Genomic DNA, 24016 nt, shown 5'->3' on the forward strand with positions numbered 1-24016 from the left:
ATACCACAGAACAAAGGGAAATGTCTCATTGATAGGGTGAATATGTGTGTTGGACATTTCCTGTGGACATAGTCTAGGTTTAAGGACTTAATCAAATGCATGTTTTTTTTCTCATCTAAAATGCACACAAACATAGAAGCTACATGGGCTCATCCACACTCGTCAGATGAGCCTAGGTAGCATTACATAGCTTTCTCACACCCTGTGTTAAGTGTTAGAACTCCGATCCAGGCTGGGGCTATGGCCTAGTTGATGCAATACTTGCCTGGTGTTGAAGAGGGCCTGGATTGAACCTCAGAACACTATAAAGCAGGGACGGTGGTGAAGATCTGCAGTCCCAGCACTCAGGAAGTAGAGGCAGAAGGATCGGGAGTTCAAGACCATCCTCAGCGACAAGGCCAGTTGAAGGCCAGCTTGTTTGAGGCTGTCTCAAAGCACCAACCACAGTAATAAGCAACAACAACTTGAGTCTGTAGTGGTGTCTTTGTGACCCATGAGCAAGGAAAGACACTGTAGAGGAAAGACAGATGAGAGGAATCTCTCCTAAAGGCAACGATGCTGTTCTTCCCCCTTTGGAGATCAATGTCCAGTGGGACCTCAGGGTGACATTGTATATGTCACTGTGTTTGTGTGCATCTGTTTTTCCTCTAACTGGAGGAAAGTCAACATTCAAGAAGATGAAAGATTACAGCATGGGGCTAGAGAGGTGGCTCAGCCAGGAAAGTGTTTATCACGTAGGCATTGGGACCTGGATTTCATCCCTAGAAACCACCACGGCAGGGAAAACAGTCATGGTAGTATGTAATTCTAATTGCAACTCTGGGAAATAGAGACAGGCGGCCATGAGGCTCACCATCCGGCCAACCTAACACCAGGTCGCTGAAATAACCTGTCTCAAAAAACAAGCTAGACAGTCCCTGTGGAACAATGTTCAGAACTTACTTACACACACACACACACACACACACACACACACACACACACACACACACACACATGAAGAGGCTACAGAAAACTTACAAGTGCAAGAATCTACACTCTTTATCACTTAGAAGTAAACAGTGTTCATGTTTGGTCCATCTCTTTCCAGCTTTTCGCACCCCCCTCCCCCACCATATGTGTTTGCCAATCTTAAAGTAACCCAGTGTGTCTAATTATATGTGTTTTGCTCCTTTCGTTGTAGAAGAACAATGGTAATAGCATTTTTCATGGCTCCTCTTTTTCTCTTGCCCTCAGAGGCAGATACTGTCGCTTGATTTCATTGCCCTAAAGAGGGAACTTGAGAGCATCAGCAAGATGGCCTAGCAGGTAAAGGCACTTGCTACCAAACCTAGCAATCCACATTTGGATTTCCAGGATGCACATGGTGGAAGTAGAAAACCGGCAAGCTGTCCTCTGACCTTCACAAGGGGACTATGGGTGGCACATGTGCATACACACACACATTTTTTAATGTAATTTTTTGAATAAAAGAATTTGAACCTTCAACTCCCTTCTGGGATTTTTTGCTATAACCACATCATCCATATACACCCACTGCAGTGAAATAGTTTGTGAAGTAGTTTTAGTTGGTGTGTGGTGTGTGTGTGTAAAGTGTGTAACTTCATATGTGTGTGCATGGCTGCATAACTGCCTCAACACAGAAGAAGAGGTCTGAGGACAACTGCAGGTGTTGGTTTCACCTTGTTTGATGCCAGGTCTTTTGTGTGCCTTTCCACATACTAGGCTGTTGGCTCAGGAGCTTCAAGGAGCCCTGTCTCTGCATCCTTTCTAACCACAGTCGCCCCAGGATTACAGAGCCACAACACCATGGCCAGCTTTGCATGATGTGCTGGTTAGATTTTCTTGTCAGCTTAACATTACATAGAGTCCCCCTGGGATAAGGGAACTTCACCTGAGGAATTGCCCAGATCAGATTGGCCTGTGGCCGTGGCTGTGAGAGGCTGGTTTTATTGGTGTTTGGTATGGAAGGGTTCATCCCACTGTGGGGGTGGGGGGGGGGGGAGCGACATCCCTAGGCAGGTGGGTCTGGACTGTATAAGAAAGCCAGCTTTGTGTGAGCCAGGGATCGAGCGAGTAAGCAGCATTCCTCCATGGTTTCTGGGTCCAGTTCTTGTTTGTTTGAGTCCCTGCCCTGACCTCCCTCAGTTATGGGCAGTGGCATGGACGTATAAGCCAAATACTGTCCCCCAAGTTGATTTTGTTCGTGCTGTTTATTAAAGCAACAAAAAGTGAATTAGAACAGGTGGGTTCTGAGGATTTGAGCTCAGATCTTCACACTTGGACGGCAAGCGTTTTACCCACTGAGCCATGTCTCTAGCCCTTTTAATAGGCACAACACTGTCATGTAAACCTGTGTTCCCTTGGTGGGGACATTTAGGTTCATGACGTCTGTGTGTTAGTATAGAGACTTAGGATTATTTAGGTTCAAGTGGCAGGAACACACCCCTCACACCCCGTTATCAGCAGAACTCTGAACGAGTTGCTTCATGACTTTAAACCTGACTTCTGAGTGCTAAGAAGAGAAAAGAAAGAAATGCTGAAATCTTTAGCTTGAAGGCTGGAGCATGTTATAAAATTGAATACTGGAACATAAATATTTATAAACTATATCTTAGTATATTTCTTGGTCCTTAGTGTATGCTGACAGTAGCCATAGAAATAACATATTGCTGGTTTGTTTTCTAACATTACAATGTAATTTTATGTCAACTTCTTACTTACTTTCGTGTGTGTGTGTGTGTGTATGTGTATGTGTGTGTGCACGTGTGCTTATGCAAATGTGTTCATGAGTGTGTTGGTACATATGCGTGCACATTCATGTGAAAACCAGAAGTTAAACTTGGATGTCACTGTTCAGGTGCCATCCACGCATTTCCTGAGGTAGGCTTTCATTGAACCTGGAACTTTAACGGTTGACAGGTAAGCCCTGGGGGTGACCCTGTTCCTGTCTCCCCAGCCCTAGGATTACAAGCGCATACCACCATACCTGGCATTTTTACACAGGTGATGAGGATCAACCTCGGGTCCTAACCATGTGTGACAAGCACAGCTAAGCCATCTTTTGATTTCAGGGACAGGGTCTTGTTCTGGGTGGCCCAGAAGTCTTTACTGTTATCCTCCAGCCTCTGCCTGGAGTGCTGAGGTTATAGTCAGGTACCAACATACCTGACTAAAAGCAATTCTTGTCTGTGTGTGTGTGTGTGTGTGTGTGTGTGTGTGTGTGTGTGTACGTGTACATGTACATGTATATGAAAGAGAACAATTGAACTAAATTGTATGAAAATTAGCCAGGCTTGATGGTGCAGGCCTTTAATCCCAGCACTTGGGAAGGAGAGGGAAATGGGTCGCTTTGAATTCAAGCCGGCCTGGTCTACAGAGCACCTTCCAGGACAGCCAGGAATATAGTGAAACCTTTTCTTAAATAGCTAAAAATAAATAAATAAATTGGATGGAACCCAAAGGCTCCTGGTGAATGCATCTTCTGAATGCAAAATAATTTTCCACCTAGGAGATGGACCTCTTGCCACAGTGTGTGTGTTGCTGCCCCTCACAGCCCTGCCAGTAGTCCATCTCAACCCTGCTGCGCAAAAAGGGACCAGCAGCAGCTCTCTTCTTGAGCTGCCTTTCTGTGATTACCGGTGAGGTGGAACTGTTCTTCGTTGTTTATTAGCCATTTATATTTTCTCTTCCCCGACTTGACCTCTTTGCTTTTGAAAGGAAGAATGAGTCTCTAAGGACCACTGGAGAAAAGATGCTGTGGTGATAATTATCTCAGAGCCCTGGGGCGCGGTGTTGCAGGGGAGAGAATTAAGGGTCTCCAGGGATTCCTGAGGCCAGAACCATGGAGGGCTTGTTCCTAAACCACAGCAAGCTCTGTACTGTCAACTAGAAATCAATGCCTGTCTTCTGTCTTTCTTTCTGTGTGTTGTGTTAAGAAACATTTCAAATTTTTGAGAGGAGGGCTCTTTACCTTGTCCACAAGCCCGTGCTCATAAACGTTTTTTGCAGGGTGCGCCTGCTCAGGTTGGGTTTCTCGCTCTCAGCATCCGGTTGGTGGAGTCACACACACAGCGGCCCTGTTATAGATTTCTTCAAGTCTTTTATGGTTCCGCCATCCAACCAGAAGCCCTGTGTTGCCCTCTCATATTTAAATCGGTTGCTCGGCTTCTCTCCTGGTGGCATTACGGAACAGCAGAGCCATCCACGCCGATGTCTTCATCTCATTCTCTCCTTCTGGATTTATGGGGCAAAATAAACCTTCTGCAGTAGAAATGGATATTGATTATTGAAGTATATAATAAAGCCTGTGAAGGGGGTGAGACCTACTAGTCCCTCCTGTTCCCAGGGGTGGGGGATGGGGGGCAGCAAGCCCTGGTGCAGGCCTCAGGCTGCCTTCTGCCTTGAAGCTAGGAGGCTTCTTTTTAATTAGTGGTCAGAGCAGCAAGTGGTAAGTGAGAGACACCAGACAAAAAACAGAGACACCAGACATACTCGGCAATATGTAACATCTTAGTTGAAGACGTGTGTATATCTATATCTAATATTTTAAATGTATATTTCACGAAGGCAAGCAAATGAGTGGCTTGGGGAGTCACGTCTGGATAAGGGAGGTTCCAGAAGAATCGCTGATACCATAAAAAGGGCAAAGCATCCGAAGGAAGAGTGGGGCCCATGAGGTGGCTCATGGGATAAAGGTGTCTAAATGTGCTAGCCTGGTGACTTGGGTTTCATCCCCAGAATTTACTGTGGGAAGAGAGAGCCAACCACACAAAGTTTGCCATGCCTGTGTGGCACGCGCGCGCGCGCACACACACACACACACACACACACACACACGTCAGTATATGTGTGCAACGTAAGAAGAATAGAGAGGATTGGTGGAGGTAGGGAACCAATGAGAATAAGAAGCGGCTATCAGCATTGGGAAATGTCACAAGGAAACTCCTGTCACTCTATGGCCTGGCAAGATGTGTCACCAGGTAAAGCCACTTACTTGCTGCCAAGCCTGTTGACCTGAGTTGCATCCCTGGGAAGGAAAGAATTGGCTCATGAAAAGTTGTCATCTGACCTCCATGTGCGCACCGAAGTCATACGCACACCGAATGAAGACATGTAATAAAATCTTACTGTATGAGCCGAGGGAATGTATTATCAAAAAGCACAGGAAGCCGCATAAAGAGGGAGCGCCTCTCACTCTGACATTTTCCCGGGGGATCTGTTTCGGGTGGAGTGCTTAGAGGGGTCCACGGGTTAAACTTCCCCTTCCCATGTAGATAATGGTGGTTTCAGGAGACCAGGAGAAAAGCTGAAATTAAACAGCAAGGCAGCAAAACATCAGCCTAGTAGTCCTCCCTCTCCGCCCCACTTCCTTTCCACCATCTCAACCCCCAAGGGGGCTTTTCAAGTAATTTTTTTTCAGTAAAACAAAGAAATGCAGCCCTGCAGACAATAGTGTGAGTGACCCCCCCCCCCCACACACACACACACATCCCCACATACACACACACTTGTCCATTACCCCAAAATCAGGGTTCTGGGAAAGAAAAATAAAGACTACTCAAATATTGGCAGGCTAAAAAGAGACCTGCATTTCCAACACAAAGAGGTGTTTGTTTTCCTTGCGTTTTAAACTCTTAATTTTTGGCACAGTGGGGGACTCACGCACGGCCACCGTTTACAGTGTAACAGTGCAGTGGCACTCTGATTGCCTGGCGCAGGGGCGTGGTGGCTGAGGGCCAGGAGGCAGGCAAATGAGGTCAGAGATGGAGCTTGCTGCTGAGGTCCTGTTCCTAACCACTTCTCTGGTGTGACTCTGAGGAATCACTAGGGGAAGACTCGAGGCTGGAATTTCTAACAGGCTCTTTTCAGCCCCCTTGATTTTAATCAGAAATACACAATTATTCTTTTTCCTCCAAATAGAGAAACTCAATCCCCATTTTAAATTCAATTATTGTAATTGCAGCATTCAGAAAACTAGCACATTCATTTTCTAATAAGAGATTGTGGATACCAAATTACCACATATAGTATGTCAAAACAGGAAACTCAAGACTGGCAGGCTGGCGGGTGTTTTTATCTTAGCAATTTGTATTTTCTTGCAGGCAATTTATGGTAATCTTACTCTTCTTATTTATGATATATGGGGGGGGGTCTGATTTTTTAAAAGCTCTCCTAAAATAAAGACTCTTGTCCAGTACAGTGTAATTTAAAATCCCAGTTACGAATAAGATGAATTCCAAGAAGGCCCAAAAGTGAAGGCCGGAACCTGTCCGCTAAAGGAAAATAAAAGCGTATCTTTGAGGACCCCAATGGGAACAGGACTTTTGCAGCCACTGGAACCACTTCTGAGTATCCATAGGCGTTTGTCTCAAGCTATGTTTTTTATTTCTTTAGCAAAGCTGTTTGCTTCCTTTCCTTTAAAAGAATTCACTTGGCAGAAAGTTGCACCGTGACTGTTAAGTGGACTCAGTATAAGAGCACGGTTTTCCTCTCTGTTGCTCTATTCCAGCCACCCTTGGCTTGAACTAAGGCAGATAGGAGCAGAAATACCGTTAAGATGTTGAGGGTCCTGGTTTTCCTGAGAGAGCAGACTTAGTCTCTGTCCTGCTTTGACTTCTTCTGTTGCTACAATAAAGTATCCTGACCAAAAGCAACTCAGGACAGAAAGGATTTATTTGGCTTACAATTTTAGGTCATGGTCCATCGCTGAGGAGAAATTGAGGCAGGAAATTAAGCAGCCAGTCACACCCACTGCATCTACCATTAAGCAGGGAGAAATGAATGCAGTGGTGCTGCCTACTTGCTGCTTAGAGTCACACAGCAAGCACTCTTCCTGCTCATACTGTTCACAGCCCTGCCCCGCCAAATGACGTCACCCACTTTCAGGGTGGCTCATCCCTTCTCAGTTAACAATCAAGAGAACCCTCCTGCCCCACCCCCACCCCACCGCAGACATGCCTGATCTAGACAGTTCCTCAACTGAGGCTCCCCCATGATGTTAGGACCTGTCCCAAACATGTATGACCCTGTGGAAAGGGACTGGAATTTGAGCTTCCATCAGCTTTGGGTTACCGAACCCTATGATCCAGGTGCAAAGGTTTTTGAGGAAGGAATGGTCTTGTGTAGAGTAGAAATGCAACTGATCACTTGCACTTTGTGGCTTAAGAGTCATTACAACTTCTCAGTTTCAAGTTGCCTGAGCTCAGATTCTGCAGAGCAATCAGCTGGAGGATATATGTCAAGTAGTTTCTTTGTGCCGTGTGATTCGTGAAAGGGAAAGTGGTGTTTTACAACCAAGGGGACAAGCTTGTGAGGATAGAAGTGGGTCCAAGTGCCGTCTCAGCCACTGGAAGTCTTCACTTCCCTTGATAAATGTGGTAGTACATGCCTGCATTCCCAGCTACTCAGGAAGCTGAGGCAGTGGGAGCTCAAGTTGAAGGCCTGCTTGGATTAGAAAGGTAAGTTCAAGGCTAGCTTGGGCAACTTAGTGTAACTGTGCCCAAATAAAAAGGAAAGAGGGCTAAGGATGCTGTAAAGCAAACAAAATTACCTGGAATCCCCCAGTGAGGGGCTGGGGTGTGGCTCAGTGGTACAGCACCTGCCTAGAATCCCCCAGGGAGGGGCTGGGGTGTGGCTCAGTGGTAGAGCACCTGCCTAGAATCCCCCAGTGAGGGGCTGGGGTGTGGCTCAGTGGTAGAGCACCTGCCTAGAGTCCCCCAGTGAGGGGCTGGGGTGTGGCTCAGTGGTAGAGCACTTGCCTAGAATCCCCCAGTGAGGGGCTGGGGTGTGGCTCAGTGGTAGAGCACCTGCCTAGAATCCCCCAGTGAGGGGCTGAGGTGTGGCTCAGTGGTAGAGCACCTGCCTAGAGTCCCCCAGTGAGGGGCTGGGGTGTGGCTCAGTGGTAGAGCACCTGCCTAGAATCCCCAGTGAGGGGCTGGGCGTGTGGCTCAGTGGTAGAGCACCTGCCCAGAATCCCCAGTGAGGGGCTGGGGGTGTGGCTCAGTGGTAGAGCACCTGCCTAGAATCCCCCAGTGAGGGGCTGGGGTGTGGCTCAGTGGTAGAGCACCTGCCTAGAATCGCCCAGTGAGGGGCTGGGGTGTGGCTCAGTGATAGAGCACCTGCCTAGAATCCCCCAGTGAGGGGATGAGGGGTGTGACTCAGCAGTAGAGCACTTGCCTAGGATGTACAAGGCAATTCCAAACTCTACAGGAAAAGCAAAAGAGAGACACTAGTAAAACCTCCTTTCCAGGGTTTCCTAGGCATCCTTTTATGATGCTGTTGGGAACCAGAGTCTTGGAGCAGAGAGCTAGCTCTTTGCTGCCCTGCTGTTGTGTGTGCCACCCCCTTCTGCTGTTTCTGAATGTGAACATCAACCACTTGGCAAAGAATTGAATCATGTAGGTGCCACTTAGCATTGAAGGCAGAGCTGCGTCCTGTCCCTCACAAGCTCGGTGGAAGGAAAGGGGGGAAATGGTTCATGACAGTGTCATTACCGTGAGAAAAAGAACTTGGAGCTGCAGGCTCTTTAAAGAGATGCTTTTTATTTTGAGTGTTGGGGGGAAAAAATAGAACAATTACCTATTGAAGTCAAAGTGGATTTAGAAGAAGAAGAAGAAGAAGAAGAAGAAGAAGAAGAAGAAGAAGAAGAAGAAGAAGAAGAAGAAGAAGAAGAAGAAGAAGAAGAAGAAGCAACAACACAACAACAACAACAACCATTTAATCTATTCATATTTGCTAGGGCCTACAGGCAAACATGACGGTGACTGAAGCCAGGCTAGCTGTTTTTACTTGCTGCAACTTCCCCTCCCCAGGCCAGTGTACAGGGTGACTTGCCTGAGGTTTCCTGCCCCGGGGTAGACATTACCTCCCCAAGTTTAGAGGTTCCTCACGTATAGTGCCTGTGCGAATGCAGAATGAGTGCAGAGAGGGAAGGAGAGGGGATCCACACAGCAGGCCATCGATGCTGGGCATTGTTCGTGGTACTCAGGAGTGTGGCGATCTGTCGTCGGGTGGTTCTCAGGACAGCCATAGTGCACTTTGCTTCCTGGCTAAGGGGAGGACTTCTGTCTATAAAATGAAGGCATCCTGTTTTGTCTACACTAGGATGCGATAAATTGGCAGCACCTACCTAACTTACACCCGAGAGAAAGACAGACAGACAGACACACACACACAGAGAGAGAGACACTGAGAGGTGAGGGGGAGTGAGGAAGGAGAGGGGCGAGGAGAAGGGAGTTTAGTCAGGAGTGTAGCTCACTGCGTCCCAGCACTTGGGAGGCAAAGGCAGGTGGATCGCTGTGAGTTCGAGGCCAGCCTGGTCTACAAAGTGAGTCCAGGATGGCCAAGGCTACACAGAGAAACCCTGTCTCGAAAAACCAAAAAAAAAAAAAAAAAAAAAAAAGAGTGATTGTTATACAAATTCAAGTTTCCTACACACACACACACACACACACACACACACACACACACACACACAAAACCTAGGCATGGCCATATGCTCCTATTGTTCAGGGGATGGGGGTATCAAGACAGGAGGCTCAACAGGGCTTGCTGGCCATCCAGCCAATAGAGCTCAAAACAGGGACCCCAGCTTCAATGAGAGAGACTCAGTTTCAGAGGAATAAAACTGAGTGTGATCAAGCAGGACACCAGGCATTGACTTTTGGCTCACGTACCTGCACATGCTTGTGCACACACTGACATACATTACACACAAAAGGGAAAGGCAAACAGTCATGGTGGTGTACAGCGGAATCCTCAAAAGTGTACACATAGTGAGTTCACAGGCACCCAAGGGCCATGAGACTCTGTATCAAAAACAAGAAAAAACAAAATTTTTTTTTTTTAATTTGAGACAGGGTTTCTCTGTGTAACAGCTCTGGCTGTACTGGCACTTGCTTTGTAGACCAGGCTGGCCTCAAACTCATGGAGATCCACCTGCCTCTGTCTCCCAAGTGCTGGGGTTAAAGGCGTGCACCACCACCGCCCAGCTCAAACAAGAAAATTTAAAAGGTGATAACGATGAATGATTTCTTAACGTTGACTGACTGTTTCCTATATGTAAACGCTATTCTAAGTGTTTTATGCGCGTTGTGGATTTTATTTAGTTTCATATTTGGGTGTTCTTCAAACCCCAAGAAGAGACCGAACAGTCCCATTTGATAGATGGTGAGCCAGAAAGATGAGAAAGTCAACCGCTTGCCCGTAGACTGGCGGTTCGCAGCCTTCCTAACGCTGCGACCCTTTAATACAGTTCCTCGTGTTGTGGTGATCCCCCAGCCATAAAATTATTTTCATTGCTACTTCATAACTATAATTTTGTTATCGTTTTTCAATTATTTATTTATTTTTATTTCCTGTGCGTTGCTGTTTTACGTGTACACTATGTCTGTGTGAGGGTTCCTCTGGAACTGGAGCCGCAGACCGTTGTGAGCTTTCATGTGGGTGCTGAGAATTGAACCTGGGTCCTCTGGGAGAGCAGCTCCATGCTCTTTAACAGCTGGGCCATGTCTCTCTATTCCCTAATGTTGCTACTGTTAGTGGGAAACGTGAATATCTGATATGGGACCACTGTGAAAGGGTCATCTGGCCACCCCCCATCCCCCATCCCCCACCCCCCATCCCCCATCCCCCAACCTCCCACATCCCCCACATCTCCCGCAAAGGGGTTGTGACCCACGAGTTAAGAACCACTGCCCTTGAGGCTCTTCTAGAGCTTATATAGCAGAGGTGATGTTCGAACCTGTGCTCTGTCTCTGTGGTTATCTGTAGATGGAGCGCAATGAGGTCTTTCTAACAGCTCACTACCATGTGGGTTCCCACTAAAAGGCATCTGGCTTTGTTTCCATGCGTCTGCTCTGGGGTTCTCTCTTGAGTCTTAAGCACCCTTCTAGATCAGGGACTGGTTTAAACCAGCCCTCTGAGTTTCTGCCTCCTCCTCCTCCTCCTCCTCTTCCTCCTCCTCCTCCTTTTTCCCTGCCCTCGGCTTCATCCCTCTTGCGGAGCACATTCCTAAATAAGGATGGTTGCTGAGCTTTAAGGGCATACAAATGGCTTGCCCTCACCTGTCAAGCATGATCCTTGTATTTTACCAGGCCCATTATGAACGCAATCTTTCTGTCGAAAATTTGCATACCTCCTTTCTTGAAAAGTAATGACAGCAATTTCTTTCCCTGCGCTCACTCTCCGAGTGTCTCATTTAACGGCACCTGTGAAACCGACAGGCACCGAGATGAGAAGTGAAAGAGAGCAGTTGATTAAATCATCATCAAGTCGGGCCTCAGAAAGTCAATTCTGCTCGCCGTCCGCAATGATATCCTTTTATCTTAAAGTAATGAGCTATGGCACTTTCGCATCGGGTAATGCGATAAGTTCTATTAGCATGTTCCATTTGCCTCACAAGCAAGGGCAAGTCATTTTAGCTAGCTCATATCACCGCAATCAAAGCAATTGGCTTCCCAGGCAGAGAAGAAAGGGAAAAGGCTCAGGGTGATTTCTATGGATCACAACACAGCGGAAAAAATAGACTCTTGTATTATTTTAACCCGTAACATACTCTTCCTTTTTACTCCTCAGCAAATTTGGGCTAAATTATTAGTTCACACAGGACTTCAGGAACCAGGTGTGAGTCGTGGCAGACGTGGGGGCAAAGGAAAAAGAGAACGGGTGGTATTGCGGGGGGACGGGGTCTCACGTGGCACGCGGCTGGGGAAGAAAACCGAGACCGCCTTCCCACTAATACCTCTGTGGGCTCATAATCAACTCTTGCTCTGTACCATCCTCAAAGTCATTAGTAATAGGTCCCCAGACAGGCAAGGATTAATGCTATTGATAGCTTGGAACCAGCAAGCCAATGGCACGGAGGCAAAGAATCTATTGCTTAAGCTAAAGAGAGATCATTTGCTAATCACAGGGCCCAGGCCAGGGATGTGGCTCAGTTGGTAGATTGCTTGCCCAATGTGCAGGAAGTCCTGTGTTCCACCTTCTACCCTGCAGAAGCCAGGTGTGATAATTATGGATGCCGAGATAAGCCGACCAGTCTGGAGGTGGAGGCAGGAGGATCAGGAGTTCAAGGTTAATCCTCAGCTGCATGGCATGTTGGAAGCACCCTGAGGTACAGTAGGCCCTGTGTTGAAAAAAAAAAACAAAACAAAAACATACAAAAATCATAGGTCCTAGGCTATCAATTCTACCATTTTAGAGTTTGGCAGCCAGAAATCCTTGTTGACTCTGGTTTTTGTTCTGTTTTGGTTTTTGTTTTATTTTTTAATTTATCCTTGAAGTTTATATATGCTTATACCTGGATGAACATAGCTTCTTTTCTTGATCGTGGAAAACAAGAATTGTGAAATACCCACCTCTCCCTTTACTCCCAAGAACCAAATAATGCCTTTTAACCATCTAAGGGGAAGTTACAGACTGTTTTTATAAAACATACGTATACCTGGATTTCAAGGTGGCAGAAAAAAAATTGAAATTTAAGTTTTGAGCTTTAAATCCTCAGGTTTGAATTATTTGTTGTCTATCACCAGCAAAATTGTGCTCTTAGTGGGTAGTCAGAATGGACCTGCCATAGTAGGCACTTCAGTAGTGTTTTGTTTTGTTTTTTAATGAAAACACGTGGCCATCTGAGATGGCTGAAAGGAGAACACGAAATGCTTCCCTGAGCTGATGAGATAGGTGGCTTGGTGGGCAAAGCCCATGCTCTATAAGCATGAGGGCCTGAGCTCGGATCCCTAGCGCCCCTGTAAAGCCACATGTGGTGGCGAATGCCTGACACTCCAGCACTGGGGGGTGGGACGACGATCAGAACAAAGACACACACCTCAGGGTTTTGTCGACTAGCTGCTTTGACCAAGATGGTGGTCTTTAGATGAGTGTGGAGGACTAAAATCATAAGGCAGGAAGCAATGGAGGCCAGATAGCCTGATCTCCATGTGCTCCACACAACACACACGCACACACACATTTATCAGACCACGTTGGTTGTTTGTGCTCTGCCCATTTCAAACATGCAAAATACCACAGCCCCAGGAGTTCCCTACACTGGAATCCTAGACTATGGGTGCCACAGTCTAGAAGCTTGTAAAACTGTACGTTCTCATGTCTCCTGAGCGGCTGAGCTGTGTGTTATTTTCTAATGAGCTTATCCTGGGGTCCTTGCTTTGTTCTTTTTGACTTACTGTTTAGAGCACACACATCTTTTCATTGCTTTCATTGTATCTGAGCTATTTTTTGACCCCCTGTGGAGTTATTGTTGAGGGAGGAACCAGAGCCATCATTTTACAGTGAGAAAAACAAAAAAACAAAACAAAAAAAACCCAAAACTACCTAAAACCACTTTCGGGATTAAAATGCTCTTTATTTCAAGGGCCCCAGTAGCTTTAAATGTCATGTAAAGTCTAAAGCCAGTAAGATAGCCGGGTAAACAGTGGGAAAGGAAGCTCTTCGGCACAAGATGGCTGCCTGCGTGTTCTTGGCTTGTTCGGGGAGAAGAACAAGCTGGTAGTGAATGTGTTTAGTCACGAGGCCGTTTCCTGGCTTTTTAAAAGAAGGAAATAAATGTCATGGTTTTTTCAGGTGGCTTCTTCAGAAACTGTTTTTAGTAAGGAATGCCCTTACTGTCTTAGGGGGAATCGATTTGTTTTGCCACTGGCCCAAGTTAAATTGTACTTGATTTGAGATGGCGTGGTTTACAAGTTGGGGAGTTCCCCCTCATTTTCCTCCCGTTTCCTTTAGGCAGAAAAGAGAATAAAATAACTTTGTTCAGCAAGTGGCGTTCAGCCCTGACACCTTTGGCGGTGATGATAAATGGGATCTGAGATACAAAATAACTGCTCCAGCAAGGTCCATTGAGCAGAGTGGAGAGCTGTGCCCTCCTCAATGTCGTTGCATGTGATGTGTTCAATGATTGCCACTTTCTGCCTAAGAGTGCCCTTCCATCGCTGGCTACCCAGCCCTGGTTCCTACAGGCCAAACAAGGCTGCAGGCCTTCATTCATTCCAACTCAGAGCAGAGTCATAAAGCACACAAACGGAGATTCCCCCCAATAAAAATGAGGACGGCTTGCTTGTGAGGAAATGTCCTAATCCCATCCTTTCGGTTTTGGAGAGGTTTTGTTTTTGTTTTTGTTTTGTTTTGTTTTTTTAACTTTTTAAATAGAAAACATTTTCATCTGAGCCCTAACTCCGTGATCTGCTGCAGATTTTTATTTTTTTATTATTTAGTTATTTACTGTGTACACGCACGCACATTTGTAAATGTGTGCTCTTGTGCACACTCCTGCAAGAAGAAGGTCAGATAACACTTTGGGGGAGTTGGTTCCCTCCTTCTGTCACATGAGTTCCGCGGATGGAACTGTCATGGCCCACACCAAACTACAGGTGTTCAGCAGGTGGGGGACAGAAGCTCTGCATTGGTCAAGGAGACCGCTGACGTACAGTGAGAGGCTGGGGCCTGTTTTAAAGAGGACCAGCAGATTTTTAGGCCAAAGGTAGAAGGTATGGCTAAACACAAAGAAAGTTACATGTAAGGGTGTGGCTAGACCGTGGCTTGGTATGGCTTGAGCTAGGGATATGTTAAAGTAGATCTCAAACCCAGGGAGCAAGCACGCTGCCTGCGAGCTGTGTGCACCGAGGCTACCGTGAGATTAGCATGGTGGCTTATGCTGGGAACCTCACAGAGAAATTGCTAACATCACCTTAGCTCTTAAACCTAACACAAGTTTTAGTGTGACTTTTTTTTTTTTTTTGCTTTTGTCTTTTGAGACAGGATCTCTAGGTAGGCCCGGCTGTCCTGGAACTCACCATGTGGTCCAGGGTAATCTCAAGTGCTTAGATGTAAAAAGCACGCACTGCTATGTCCTGCTTGTTTTCCTTTAGAGTTTTTTTCTGGAAATTTATTTATTTTGATTAAACATGCAGAGACTGTGGATGTAGTAGCTCAGTTGGTAGACCATTTGCCTAGCATGGTTGACCTAGTGCAGTTGACATGAACCAATAATCCCTACACTAGGGAGACCGTGGCAGGAGACTTGGGAGTTAATCCGTGGTGATTTTAGCAAATGTCGGGCCAGTCTGGGCTACATGAGACCATGTCTCTAATTAATTAATTAATACAAACATACTCTGCCACACCAGCCTCTTGTGTGATTTGAAGAGTTGAAACAGAAGGACTTGGTACCTCCTACAGTTGACAGCCAGCTTATTAAAGGGCAGGGAAGTCACAGTGAATTCGTAGCCCTGTTGGGGTGGCCAAGGCTCCGTCTGCAATTCTTTTCCTCTTTATTTCTGCATTCAACCCCTGTGGTGTTCACTGCAGGCCTCCAGTCTGCCTCATCAAGTATGGCGGTTTAAAGGCTGTCTCATCCTGACGACTCAGCGACCATGATTCCTGCCCTGTCATATTCCTCTCCATTTCTTGCTATTAAGATGGAGGGAACTATGTCCACTTCTCCCTCAGGGCTTTGAAACCTTGTCACGGAGAACACTCTGGCACCTCAGGCCTCCCATTTGGTGGGCAAACTGTTTGCTAATAAACCAAGGCAGGACCCCGGTGTCAAAATGCTTAAGACGGCGAATCAGCCGGGACCTGTTTCTGTGCCTGACATGCCGTTTCCATCTCCCTGCCTCCTCTGGAACATAAACCTGAACCAGGAGGTGGTTCAGCATGAACTCTTATAAATTGGAGTGGGTGTCTAGGGACAAGGGAAACAGACAGTTCTTCCTTTAACCTTTGAAGGCCAACAACCATCTGGCCTGGAAAAAAAAAAATCCACAGCGGGTTGAACTCAGGGTGTGAAAGCTGGGCAGTGTATTAAATGTGAATTCGAGACCATGACTTTTTCCCACCCCGAGTCCATAAAACAGCCTCCCTTTTTCATAAAGCATGCCTATAAACCACTGCCAGCGAGGCAGAAAGACCGCTCAGGACCCCAGCTCGCTTTCTGTCTGGGGCTGTCAACAAACCCCCTTTTATGAGGGAAATAGACCTCTTATATGCAGCTAGCTTCTGGCTTTTCTCTCCCTTTCTGCAGAGTGTGTGAGGAGCCAGGCTGGGCAAGCGTCAGGCGCTGTTTGCTGAACGCATTTATTGCCTTTGCATAATTTATGAGCTGGAGGGGTTGACCGCCATCTCTCTCTGCCAGGGGCTGGCACTGGAGGCTCCAGAGAGCAGAGCTGTAAATTGGATGGTGAGCTCCCGCTGAGCTCACGGCAAAGTCCCTGGGTCAGTATGGGAATTTAATACCAGAGATGGAACTGTTTTCTCAGCGCACCATGTGGGCCTCTGGTGCCGCAGACAGTGTTTTGGCAGACTCTGGCTGGCCTTGCGAGGGGCCTGTCACTCACGAGTGTGGCGCGTGGGGAGCCCCAGCATTTGTAATCAGCTTGGCATCCGTGTGGCTTCCATAATGGATACCAGTAGGGTCTCAGTTCTTCACCATATGCTTAACTCTGGAGGCAAGGTGCTTCTGGGTATATCAGTAATTACTTGATGCAGAATTAAGTGGACCTTGAAATTAGAACTGGACTCTCCGAAAGCAGGGAGGCTTAATGCTTTGATAGGAATAACCGTTCCCAGAGACTTACCGCTGTTTAGATGGGGGGTGGGAGAGGGAGCTTTCCCCACTTTGCCGGCTCCTTCTCCGGAGCATAGACCCCGGAGGATGGAGGGAAACGTGTCGCTCTAGCCTGCGCTGTCATTACCTCATATGGATAGCTGTGAACATCTGGGAAAGAGCAGGCATGACAGAAGGCACCACTCTGGGCTGGGGAATGTAGCTCAGCGGAAGAGAATTTCCTATCATACACAAGGCCCTGGGTTCACGTCCGCCAGCAATTCAAAGTAAGAGAGGAAAGAAAGAAAGAAAGAAAGAAAGAAAGAAAGAAAGAAAGAAAGAAAGAAAGAAAGAAAGAAGGAGGGAAGGACTCTTCTCCAGCCCACCCTTCCTGGACCATGTTCTGTCATCCTTGAAAATGCACTTGATGTGTTAGCACCACACAGGGTAAAAAGCAACAGAGCGGTTACACCGCCAAAGGACACGGTCCCCCCACATCTGTCCGCGGTTCTAGACCCTCGGTGTCTTAATCTCTCCCATTCCTCTCCTCAACTCAGCATCTCATACCGTAGAGAAACCAGTCATTGACTGGGCAAGACACAGACCACAGTTGGAAGCCTGGTTGGAAATGCTGCTTTCAGACTTGAGGAAGTTGCTGACAACACCGTGTCTGACAACACCGTGTCTGACAACACCTAAGGAAGTGGGCGGAGAAGTACATTTTATAGCCCATACAGCAGAGGTGGGAGGATCAGGGAATTCAAGGCCTTCCATGGTCAAGTAGCAGGTTCGAGGCCAGCCTAGAATACATGAAACCTTGATTCAAAAACAAAGACCAAAAGAACATGTCAGTGTAAGTTCTTAAACGCTTACAGTGCCAGTGGTGCTTATGGTTGAAAGAGACCAGGTGTGTGGGTGCACGCCTTTAATCCCAGCACTTGGGAGGCAGAGGCAGGTGGATCTCTGTGAGTTCGAGGCCAGCCTGGTCTACAAAGCGAGTCCAGAACAGCCAAGATAACCCAGAGAAACCCTGCCTCAAAAAAACAAAAAGAAAGGAAAGAGAAAGAGAGAAAGAAAGAAAGAAAGAAAGAAAGAAAGAAAGAAAGAAAGAAAGAAAGAAAGAGCGAGGCCTGGTCTCCACACATGTCAAGTAGGATATTTTATTACCATCTCTTGGTAGCACACTGACAGTAGCTTGGGTGATAATAGCTGATTTTCAATACAAAAAACGGAGTCCATTCTGATGTGGGTTCAGCAGCTCCATGAGGTCAGTCTTCTCTTCCTTTCGCCTCTCCATCTTGTTTGGCACCGGTGCTTTTGGGGTTGTTTAAACCACACTTTGGCAAAACAACCTCTGTTGATAAACACACCACACCTTCATCTACTCAGACTTGAAGGCAAGAGGCAGGAGCTGCCTGCCTGTCACCGAGACTCTTTTTTTTGGCTGTCCTGCAGAGGCAGCTCTGCTTCACTTGCTGTTTCCGCTGGCGGCTCCTTCTGCTCCCGTATACAGGTGGCCACAGTAAAAACCTTGGAGCCCTCCTACCCTCACCTGCTGCCTGCTTTCCCTAGCCGTGCATTACGAAGGCCCATCGACTCTCACCGCAGAGCTACTGAGCCATCTGCTTTACCCTCTCCCAAGCCAGGCACTATGCTGCCAGAGACAGTGTCCTAGGTGCCAAACCGCTCCCCCCTGTGACCATCTCTCTTTCTATAGTGGGTTCTCTTTCTCCACCACTCATCAAAGTGATCCCAGCTGCACACCTTGTTGGGTGAAGCACAGAGCACCCCGGGGCGCTGTCCTATGCATCATCTTGGTTGACCCCTGCCCTGCCCAGCTCAGTAGGGCCTCTCCAGGCCCATGAAGTGAAGGCATACATGTAATCATACATTGCTAGCATTTTAACAAAACACACCAGGGACTTTCCTCAGGCCTCATCCATCTTTTTTTTATTGAGAGTCTTTCCCTGGGATCTGGGACTCAGAGAGCATGTTATGTAGCTTGGCCAACAAGACCCTTCTGTTTCTTCTTCCTGAACACTAGGATAACAGATGTGTGCCTCCATGTTTTTTGTTTGTTTGTTTGTTTGGTTTTTGTCTTTTTTTTTTTAAATACAGGTCCTGAAAACCAAATTTAAATCCCCGTGTTTGCTCAGCAAGCATTTTCCCAACTGAGTTATCTCACCAACCCCATGGCTTAACCCATTACTTATTAACAAAACAATCTTGGTTTTAAAGATGAACGTATGTTCTTTGTTTCTCTCTCGTTCTGTCAAGAAACCTAAAACTGTTGAGACGTTCCTCTTTCTTCGGTTCTCCCTAAGCTAGAGCAGCAGTTGGTATTTGGCTCCTCACACTTTTACTACTCTTGGTGTGTTTTCTGCAGGGAGTTTTCCTTCTACGCTCGGGCATCAGTGTTAGTCACTTCTCTCATTTGTGTGATAAAGTGTCTGACGATGGCAACTTATGGAAGAGCTTTTGGCTCACAGTTTTCAAGTGTGTGTGTGTAGTCCATCCTTGGTGGGAAAGGACAGCAGTGGGAGGATGAGATGGTAGGTAGGTCATTGTCTTCGTCACTGTTCCACTGCTATGATGAGACACCAATGGCCAAAGCAACTCTTATTAAAAAAAAAGCATTAATTGTGTGTTTGCTATAGGTTCAGAGGCTAGTTCACTAGCAGCATGGTGGGGAGCATGGCAGCATAGAGGGAGGAAATGGTTCTGGATGATAACTGAGAGTTCTGTATCCTGATCCATAGGCAGAGGGAGGGAGTGGGAGAGAGAGAGGGAAGAGGAGGAGAGGGAAAAGGAGGAGAGGGAAGAGAGGGAGAAGGAGGAAGAGAGGGAGAAGAAGGAAAGGGAGGAGAGGGAGAGGGAGACACTGGGCTTATCATGAGCTTTTGAAATCTCAAGACCTACCTCTAGTGTCACACTTTCTCCAACATGGCCACAACTCCTTATCCTTCTAATCCTTTTAAATAGTGCCCCTCCCTGGTGATGAAGCATTCAAACATACGATCCTATGGGGGAGCATTCTTACTTAAACCCCCACAGTCATATTGCATCCACAGTTAAGAAGCAGCAGAGAGATGTGAGTGCTCACTTCACTCTCTTTGTTTCAGTTAGTCCAGGGTGTTAGTCCATGGGATGGTGCCAGCACACCATCCAGCCTACACCATCCAGTCTACACACTTTTTTGCAGACATGCCCAAAGGTGACTCAAGATCCTGTCAAGTTGACAGTCACTATTATCCATTACAATGCCTCAGGTGTTGTTGAGCCTTGCCTCCTCAAACTCCTGAGAGATTGAAATGAACAAAGCTTGTCTTCTTCTCAAGAAAGACAGCCACCCTGCAAAGCTGAAGGCAGAGCACCTCCTTCTGCAGAAGTCATTATGTCCCAGGACCCTCGGGAGGATCTTGAGTCCCCTTCATCCTGTGGCAGGGTTAGCCCCTAGCTGGCTGTCCCTTTGTCCTTCAGAGGTTTTGGAGTCTCTTCCTGAGCCTAGGGCACGGATGTGAGGGAACTGAGAGAACAAATGGTTTCTGTTCTTCAGCAGTTCGTTGCTTGTCTAACACTGGAGCTGTAGAACACTCTCCAGCCCAGAGACATCTCCTTTCCCCACATTTGCCCTGCCCCCGGGGAAGGCGGAGTATCTGAAGAAAATTGCATAATCACCACACTGACCTTTATTTTCTTGTCTTTATTTTTAGTGTGACAGCGACAGCGACCAGGAAGAGAAGGTAAGACGCCACCCCCTCCATTGCAAACACAATACACAAGGCCCTGTGTATGCACCCTGTCACACAACTCCTGGCACCTGTTCCCTCCTGAAGGATGTCTCAGTGTTCACACTTTGACATTTTCAATGATAAGATATACTGTGCCAAATCTGTGACGTCCACCTCTTTGAAACATGCCCCTTCACGTCTCATTTTTGTCACACCAAGTTTTCACTTCATGGAAGGTGACTCGTAGAGCCCCCCCCCAAAACATGCTTAAAGAGGAATTGATATTTTTTCCCCGTTTGGTTCATGATGGAAACATTCCACTCCCTCCTGGGTATTTACAATGCCATTTCTACCTCCCTTTGACTGACCTCCATGTTTCCTCTCTTGCTCTTCCATAGCTTCCTAATAGAAATGTCAGTGGTGTGCTGCTAGAAACTTCCTCACACAGCAGGGTAGACAAGGGGTGGTTAGGGGGACTCTGATGTCTTCTGTGGGTGGGTGTTGGGGAGGGGGCCATCTCCTCAGCAGGTATACCCTCTACCTGGAGGCTGTGGTCCAGCCTCAGCATACATATCTCAACATGGATGGAGAAAGAATCCAGGCTTTGAGCCTCCGGAAGATCGAAACCGGAACCAGCAAAGTAGGTTTTATGTTGACTAACGCAAAAGGTTTGTGGGTATGCTCTTGTCTGCCTAGCTCTTCGCAGCTGCCAACCGAGTGTCTTTTCATTTTCAATGATGCCTTGTGTAACTTGGAAACTTAACTGAATCCCAGGATTTGTGTACTACATGGTACCAAAGCAATTGGTCAGTCCTCCCTTCCCCTGCATCCTGTTCCCTGAGTTTTACCTCCTGTGTGCTGGCTGATCCTCCCCAGAATCCCACCGCTCGTGTGTCATGATCGGGTCCCCTCTCAGACTTTCTCCCTCCAGCCTCCACAATAGCCTCCAGGAGAGATCTGAAGGCTCCTGTTCACCACTGTCATTAATTTGAATTCAGCATATGTAGCCGGTTATAAAACCCGAGACACCATCATCTGAGCAGGTCAAGCATATTCAGATGAAGACAAATGGTGCTTATTTGATTTCCTTAAAATCAGGAAATGAAAAAAGTGCTCTCTGGAGAAATCACGCTCCGCCTGACTTGGATGATAGACCAGCTCGTGTCCCCCAGATAAGAACAGGCTCTCGCCTGGAGGTTTTTATCTCTGAAGGACGGCCAGGACTGTCAGCTTGCTGACATGTGCATTATCCGTGTCATTTTAAACAAAGTGACCTATGGAAGGGTGCGCCGTGCTGTGACATGGTAATGGGCTGTTGGATGACAGCGGAAGTACACACTGGGTAGGGGGTTGAGGGCTGTTCTTTTGTTTAACTGACAAGTCAGAGCTTCCTGCCTTCAACTCCCAGGAGAGAATCTTAGCTCCTTAGAAGTAGGGCCCTGGGTATCTTGGACAGCTAACGTGTGTCAGCATACAAAGTGCAACCACTGCCCAAACTGGCCCCAGGGTCACATGGGCATATGGCAGAAGTCACCATAATTCTGTGGGGGTGTCTCTGGCACCCAGAAAGATGCTGAAAACTTTTGACCATTTTGAGAGCTCTGTGTTTGTGTGTGTGTGTGTGTGTGTGTGTGTGTGTGTGTGTGTGTGTGTGTGTGTGTGTGTGTGTATCTTCCTGTAAGGGCCAGGTGCAGGTGTACTTATGTGCAGGTATATGCAGAGGCCAAAAGATAACCTTGTGCATCACTGCTGAGGGCTGTCTATATAATTTTGAGCTAGTCTCTTGCTGGCCTGGAGTTTTACTAAGTTGCAAACTGCAGGGACTCTCCTGTCTCTGCCTGCCCAGCACTAGAATTATAAGCCTGTGGGTTCTGGGCATTAAACTCATGTTTGAACAGCTAGCACTTCCAAGCAAACTCAACCCCTAGTCCAGGCATCTTTATTTCAAAATCCTGATGGCGCCTACCTCTCATGCCAGCATTTAGGGGACCAAGGCAGCAGAATTGCAAGTTCTATGCTACATAGGAAGGCTCTATTTCAGATAAGTAAGTAAATAAGAGCATTCCATCTTGACACATCTGTCTGCATAGTAGGGGAAGATGGTACAAATTTAACCAGGGTTCTTGGCCTTGGTTACACATTCAGGATCCCCAAGGAACGACCTTGGTCCTTTACCCTGGAGTTCTCTGGAGACATCAACCATTATTAATCTAGAAGACCATCAGACTCTGGTAGTTTCTAGAATGCAGTGGTTGTGGGCATTGGAAGCATTGGAGGAGGCTGGTCCAGGTGGTTGGAAGTAGCAGCACAGAGCCAGAGAGGATGAATGACCGAGGGAGGTGAGTACCAGGCTGCGTGGAGAGTAAGCAGATAGGTCCAAGGGTGAGACGTCAGCGGGAGGGGGCAAGGGACACTAGACACATCCTTTTTATTCACGACACACCCCTTGCCTAGGCACTGGGTTGTAATTGGTATGCACCTTGAAAATCAGGAAGGCTTTTGTAACTGGGAGTTTGCACCCTCTGTGCTATCCCTGCCCTGACATGGGTGTTTCTCCAGGGGGTTCCCAGCAGGAACCCAGGAGCCTCTAATTGCACCAGTGCCTGAGTTCCGTCTGCCAGCTTCTCCTTTTCCAGCTGAGACAGGATAGTGTTTATCACCAACCTGAACACCATCCCCCCAGCTTTGCAGGGATGCTGTCAGCCTGCTGTGTATGGCAGGGCCTCTCCACAGAGCCCCTGAGCCCACTAGTGTGCTGGCTTGGCACCGCTTGGAGGATTCTAATACAACTATGAATTGCTAATGGTGGAGTAGACGCCACTCAGCATCATGGGATCCCTTCAGCAAGTCCCACTGGGGATGCTGTTGTAGCCAGAAGTGAGACTTGCAGGAGGGACCTGGTGGGAATTCTCTCCGGAAGACCTGTCATTCTTACTCCATGGGGATCCGCAGAGCCAGCAGTCTAAAATTAGGGTATGGTATTTCACACAGCCGACTGAATTAAGATAAACTCTGCTTTCTTGTGATACGAAGCTATAATTTATAAAATGATACCCTTACTAATTAATGTGAGAGTATCTGGGAAAGGGCTGGGAAAGCAGAGCCTTTCCGAAATGCAGGAGACAGACTTGCATGTGGATCTGATGAGACCCCCCACTCGGAGAACCCTCAGCCACAGGAACGCATCTCATGTGAGCAGCAGAGAACCTGGAAGGCTCCTGGGAAGGGAGGAATCCGGTGGGGAATTAAGTGGGCGGTGAACCCAGCATCTTGGATGTGGGATGTCTCTTCATTTGTCATTAGGAACAAGGCAGAGGCAGCACTTGGCCCCCTCATCACCCAAATTAAGCAATTACCCCGGATCCCACACTGGAAAGGAATTGCTATCAGGAGAACAATGCAGCAGCAGTAGCACTTCTGCACGCTCGGTCCTACATTTTCTTTGGTTTCTTTTCTCTAACACTGGCAGCACCCTCACCGGGCGAAGCAATACCCCTCATTTGGCTATGAAGTTAATGTCAGGACTTAAGTACACGATCTCTCCACCCACGCGCCTCTTTTTTGCCACGTGGGCCTTAGGATGGCTGGTCGAAAGGAATCTCTAATCATCTTGTTTCTGGCTCCGTCCCCCTTTGTTCTGTATGCAGGATGATCCTTGGTACTGTAATGCAGGAGATGGGCGGCATGGCCCCACAGTGTCTTGTAAGAGCAGATTGCAGGCTCTGGG

The 24016-nt window shown here is 47.3% G+C and overlaps 1 protein-coding gene across 4 annotated transcripts in view; it reads left to right on the plus strand.

The window, feature by feature from the left end:
- Auts2 (activator of transcription and developmental regulator AUTS2) overlaps positions 1–24016 on the plus strand; it is a 1105889-nt gene that overhangs the window by 742089 nt on the left and 339784 nt on the right. For all 4 annotated transcript variants that reach the window (XM_051161360.1, XM_051161363.1, XM_051161362.1 and 1 more), the window contains exon 5: positions 20272–20301. In XM_051161360.1, coding sequence (XP_051017317.1) covers positions 20272–20301 — 30 coding nt within the window. The remainder of the gene's footprint in view (positions 1–20271; positions 20302–24016) is intronic.

The sequence above is a fragment of the Acomys russatus genome, chromosome 19, assembly GCF_903995435.1.
Source record: "Acomys russatus chromosome 19, mAcoRus1.1, whole genome shotgun sequence".
Taxonomy (NCBI): domain Eukaryota; kingdom Metazoa; phylum Chordata; class Mammalia; order Rodentia; family Muridae; genus Acomys; species Acomys russatus.